The 5080-nt window shown below is 41.1% G+C and overlaps 2 protein-coding genes across 3 annotated transcripts in view; both read left to right on the top strand.

The window, feature by feature from the left end:
* Positions 1-1069: 1069 nt before the first annotated feature.
* Positions 1070-4065, top strand: LOC105558792. Of its 2 annotated transcripts, none has more exons than XM_012006701.1 (4): positions 1070-1310; positions 2120-2277; positions 2364-2559; positions 2805-4065. In XM_012006701.1, the coding sequence occupies exons 1-4, from the start codon at positions 1233-1235 to the stop codon at positions 2844-2846; spliced, it is 474 nt and encodes a 157-aa protein (XP_011862091.1). In that variant the 5' UTR covers positions 1070-1232; the 3' UTR covers positions 2847-4065. The 2 variants fall into 2 exon arrangements, with proteins under 2 accessions (XP_011862091.1, XP_011862092.1); XM_012006702.1 differs by having other exon boundaries at positions 2364-2589.
* Positions 4066-4148: 83 nt separating this feature from the next.
* Positions 4149-5080, top strand: part of LOC105558791 (larval cuticle protein A2B-like) — a 9158-nt gene continuing 8226 nt past the window's right edge. Inside the window, exon 1 of the mRNA XM_012006699.1 lies at positions 4149-4667. Coding sequence (XP_011862089.1) covers positions 4605-4667 — 63 coding nt within the window. The 5' untranslated portion in view covers positions 4149-4604. The remainder of the gene's footprint in view (positions 4668-5080) is intronic.

The raw sequence follows: 5080 nt of genomic DNA, 5'->3' as shown, positions 1-5080 counted from the left end.
ACACTTTGGTTGGTTTCCAATCGTACCAAAGTACAACTACAGTGTACCTTTTACACTTTATACTACTTCCTCGGATAAGCTGTAAGTAGGATTAGCTTTAGGTATAGAAGCGAGTATCGGATGAGCCACAAGTAGGATCATCCCTAGGTGTAGAATGGGCATTAGGGTTATCAAGGCGTTTTTAAAGGAACGTGCCCAAACCTCTTATAACACCTCTGTCTATATCCACTTCGCTATGTGGCGATCGAACGAAAAACCAACAATGTTTTGTTTGGTTTTGAACCCGGGTCCTCGGATTACCAGACCAGCGCACAATCCTCTGCGATCCGCTACGATCGCCACACATGTGATATATATAATATCGTGTAATGTATGACATTCATAAGTTTGATTGGAGCTATACGAGTTGTAAAAGTATTCACCGGGAGAGCGCGCCTGCTCCCGGGAACACTACGGGACAAGCAGGGACAAGCGCGAAAAGAACACGCGTGAGCAGTTTTGAACCTCAAGATCTAAAGCGAAACCTTTAAAATCGACAAAGGATCGCGAGAATATGACTGACTAAAGAGGTGGCTCTAAATTGAAATTAGAAAACCACAATCCCCTTCATAAAAATTTCTAAAACTTTGTACCTTGAAATTAATTTGAAAAAAAAATAAAAAGTTTCAACAATAAACGAAGTGGAATCGAATGAATGTTGTCACATAATAGAAAAATCTTTGTGCACTACAATTTTTTTATTTTATTTCACATCGTGGAAAAATTCAGATATCAAGTTCTCGCGCTGCTGACTCGCCCGTGGCGGAGTGAACCTTTGCAATATTAACGCTGACGCGTGTAAAAAGAAATATATTATACTCCAACGTTTCGCAATTGCAAATTGTTTCGGAATTATAAACTGAAAATTAAAAAAAAACCGCGCGTATATACATATTTTCCAAGGTACCTCGTTTATTTTGACATTCTCGCTGAATTTACACGTGTAAATTACACCATTACCGTCATTCATCAATTGTCATTACGGGATGAGTAACAGAAAAAACCGCGACGACGCGCCAGTCGGATTTTCCGTGCGTCTCGCGGCCTCGCGCCGCACGTCAGATAGCGGGTGGAGAATGCGGCGATAACGGCGGCCCGATAACGGCCGGGAGCGAACTGCGCCGCTCGTGTGAGATGTTCGTCGGGCCGTCGACGAATCCTTCTTCTGACGCGACGAGGAATCGTGGACGAGGATGTCGAGGCTGGGCACGTACGAGCTCACGCACCCGGAGTCGCTGTCGGAGCACCAGCTCCGCGAGATCCTGAAGAACGTAAGTCGTCGCGCAGGTTAGGCGTGTTTACAAACTCCCCTCGGCCTCGCCCGCGGCTCTCCTCCGCTCTCCCGTCGCTTCTATTGCAGAATAATTCACGTGTACGTGTGGTGGCGGTCACTTATCTAAGTTATCTTGCACCTCGACAGATGTTTACGGCACGACGCGAGTTTAGGTTAAACGTCCAAGATGTTCCTTGGGGCCCGGTCTGCAATGAGTCGCTAGTCGGAAGCCGGAACTACACAGACAGCCGAATCTGTCGAAGCAGATTTTGTCAAATACCCATGACAAATTCTGAAGGCAGAAAGACTGCAGATTGCACACAGGAACTGATGTATTCGATACGTTGCCAGCGCGCCAGCAGAAATACAATAAAATCTGCTCGCATAACTGGACCTGCTCGGTTTCTGCTGGAGCTCCCTGGTGCACGTGTACACGAATTCGAAGACTCTTCAGTTACGCGAATCCGTGAACACGTGAACGTGACACGTGTCGCATACACGACTATGTGTGTACAGGATTTCTGGATGCAAGGGAAAGGATTGACACATAATTCTCACTTCTGGCTAACAACTGGCAACTCATTGTAGACCGGACCTTGTGTGTGAGCGTACGAGTTGTATTTCCCGTTGTAGATTTACAAACCAAGATATCTTGCTCCAAAGTATCTGCGAGACGACAGCGTCAGCGGTCATGTTGGGCGTTGTTAATTAATGATTACTTGTTGCAATTTAAGAAACATGCCGTTGTATGTTTGTGTGATGGGCACAGTTTGTGGCATCTCGATTACGTCTCGTATCTTTTCTTAGAGTTGCATCGAGATCCTCAAGTTCGAGAAACTGTGTAGAAGCGAGCTGTTGGAAATGTATAAACGAGTCGCGATGCCTTTACCTCAGCGGCAGCGAGGAGGCGCCAAGAGCTCGAGTACAGTAGACATGATAGTAGAAAAATCCATTATGGCTGTTAAGTAAGTTCTCCGTTAATTAAAGAATACTTCGTTACTAATAGAGTACACGTTTTACTACGTTAACAACAAATTTGTTCCCCTTCCAGCGATGACGACAGTTTAGTGGCAGACTTCAACAAAGGAAACAAGAGGATATCGTCTCATCTTCAGACAGATAAATCGAAAGCCCCCCTTAACGATCAGAGGCCAGCGAATAAGAAGATTCGATTATGTTCTACGCCGAAAGTAGAAATGATTGAGTGCAACGGAATTTACAAGCGCAGTGGCGAAGAACAGAGCGAGGTATACATGTCGTAATTTTCTGTAGTTCAAGTAAGTCCAAATAAGATAAGATAAAATAAAGTAGGTCCGAGGTTTTCCATTCTACGTGAGATTCTAAAATAAGATTTCCTATTCCACGAATAAATCTTAGAAGTCGTAGAAATATTTATCAGCAACCTGCTTGTTTCCGTCGAGAAGTGATATAGTTTGTACAATAATTGCGTACTCCGTAGACGAATAACAACGGACGTATTTGAATCTTGCAGGAACCATTAATGAAGAAACGCCAGAAAATCACATGGCCATAGACAACAAGAGGAAAATGCTCAGCTCTTTTAATTTGTTACTAGGAATTTAATTTTAAATAGCAGTATGCTAAAACCGAATCTATATCATACGGTTGAACTTGCAATGTTTGGCCAGTGTGAGGAAGAACATGTGAAGTTTGCAAGACATTCGTGAATTTATTTAACGTGTTGAATTATGAGCTTTAAACAGATTGGCAGAAATATTGATGTAATTCTATCGGGCTTCTTAAATTTTTTAACGTTAAAGTAGAAAAATGATGCAATGATTCTGAATCTTTTACATAATTTTTTTATATTACGTGCACAAAGGAAATGGAAATTATTATCAGACACAATTGCAAGATTTGGCAGCTGGCAATAATTAGAGAAAATCTTATATATAATATATGTATATCACTGTATCGATTTACGGTTCGTTAATTTAATCGAGCAGTCGATAAATTGTACATACATGATATGAATTTTGGGTTAGACACTGAATCAACAGTATTTAAAGATACACGAATCGACAGAGAGTGTGTGTTAGCTAATAGCGAATTCGGTTGCTTGCATTAGTGCGCACTGAGTTGCACACTAAGGCTTGTTTACAATCAATTCTTATATTTAAGGATCGTCTCAAGTATCTCTTGAAATATTTCGTAGTCGGTAAAGTGATCTGTGTGGCATCCGCGCGGATCATTTTTTAGCTAAATACTTTTTGAACGTGTACTTTTAAGAACAAAGTTAAATATAAAAATTGACTGTAAACAGGCCTCAGTGTGCAGTCAGTGCGCACTAGTGCAGGCAATCGAATTCGCTATTAGATGGTTTTATTTTTCCTGCGACGTAGAGATATAAATAGTATTAAGTTAACGATGACTTTACTTAAAACAATTATCTTTTAATAATACGTAATGTCACTTGTAATTCACGACGTATGCAGTGCTCACGTTATCCCGAAACGAAGATACCGATAGTATTTGTAAATTCTGAATTTACATGCATGTACCATGTCTGTTCTTTGTAGCTGCATTCTCTAATTTCTGCACTGGAAACGAGATAGGTATCCAAATAAATGTTGGAAAGGAAGAAGAAGGAATTCGACTATAAAGAACAGACTTGTTGCGCCGATTGATGTGTTGTGCGAGATCTACGCGACGTTTTTATGTGCGGGGTTTATCGATAAGATGTAAGACAGCGGTTCATCTGAATAAATTATCTTAATTGTTTTAACATTTAATCAGCGCGGACACGGCGTATTATTTATGTACTGGCAGTACTAGCGTATAATATTGAAACTTTTATACTTAGAAATAGTTTCTTTACATTTTCTTTCAAAGCTTCCATTCGTGGGAGAAACCGCGTAATTCGTGGCATAGTATTAATTTCTTTTCTCTTCTAAATATATCGTTGTAAAATAATGCACGGTAGTTTCCGAGCATCCTGTATTAGACCATATGTTTGACGTAACTCTATATGTATACGTATATAGTGTATCGTTAAAGACGTAAATCCGCGTGCAGTTGTTCTTTCCCCGGGACACGGCAGAGGAAGAACGAGGCGAAGAAGCGTCGCGGCGATTATCACATTGCGTAAGCCCGAGCGGCTTGCGGACTCGTTTCACGGTCATGATCGGCGCTCGTCCTCCTTAATTATACATACCGAATGACTCATTTTTGTTTATGAAGGAAGACGATACGAGACGGAGATGATTCACGCGCCTAACGAGTCGGCAATCTGTCGTCTCCTCTCGCCGACGCCGGCGGTCGTTCATTCTTTATGACGCAATCGTTAAGCCCGGCAGTCCAGAAGATAACTTGCTCCGCAAGTACCTTCTCGAAGGTCGTATTATATTTGAACAATTCTCTCTCTCTCTCTCTCTCTCTCTCTCTCTCTCTCTCTCTCTCTCTCTCTCTCTCAGATAATTTTAACATTAACAAATTAATGTTATATGAATTGAAAAAAGGAAACGAAAAACCTGCAGCAAACGTTGATATAAAATCTTATCAAACTTGCGGAATCGTGCGGTAATTTTGTTTGAAGGAAGAATTTATCAAGATCGATATTCTAACAATTTTGGATCGTGTAAAGCCCGTAACAGACTACGGATTGAGATATTGGATTAAAATTTGACCAATCAGAGTAAAATTCGCTAAACTTGAGAGCAGTAAACTTTACTCTGATTGGTCAAATTTTAATCTAATCTCGATCTCAATTCGTAGTCTGTTAAGGCTGTATAAGACTGCGGATTGAGA

Source organism: Vollenhovia emeryi, unplaced genomic scaffold, assembly GCF_000949405.1.
Source record: "Vollenhovia emeryi isolate VEMERY1.0 unplaced genomic scaffold, V.emery_V1.0 DF939310.1, whole genome shotgun sequence".
NCBI classification, from domain to species: domain Eukaryota; kingdom Metazoa; phylum Arthropoda; class Insecta; order Hymenoptera; family Formicidae; genus Vollenhovia; species Vollenhovia emeryi.
Note: the sequence above shows the minus strand (reverse complement) of the source record. Positions and strands in the feature narration are given on the sequence as shown.

Bases quoted from the DNA above. Each gene is read 5' to 3' on its own strand.
- LOC105558792 (XM_012006701.1), top strand. From the start codon at position 1,233: ATGTCGAGGCTGGGCACGTACGAGCTCACGCACCCGGAGTCGCTGTCG. The intron at 1,311-2,119 runs GTAAGTCGTCGC...ATCTTTTCTTAG, and splicing joins TCCGCGAGATCCTGAAGAAC to AGTTGCATCGAGATCCTCAA. The intron at 2,278-2,363 runs GTAAGTTCTCCG...TTCCCCTTCCAG, and splicing joins AAATCCATTATGGCTGTTAA to CGATGACGACAGTTTAGTGG.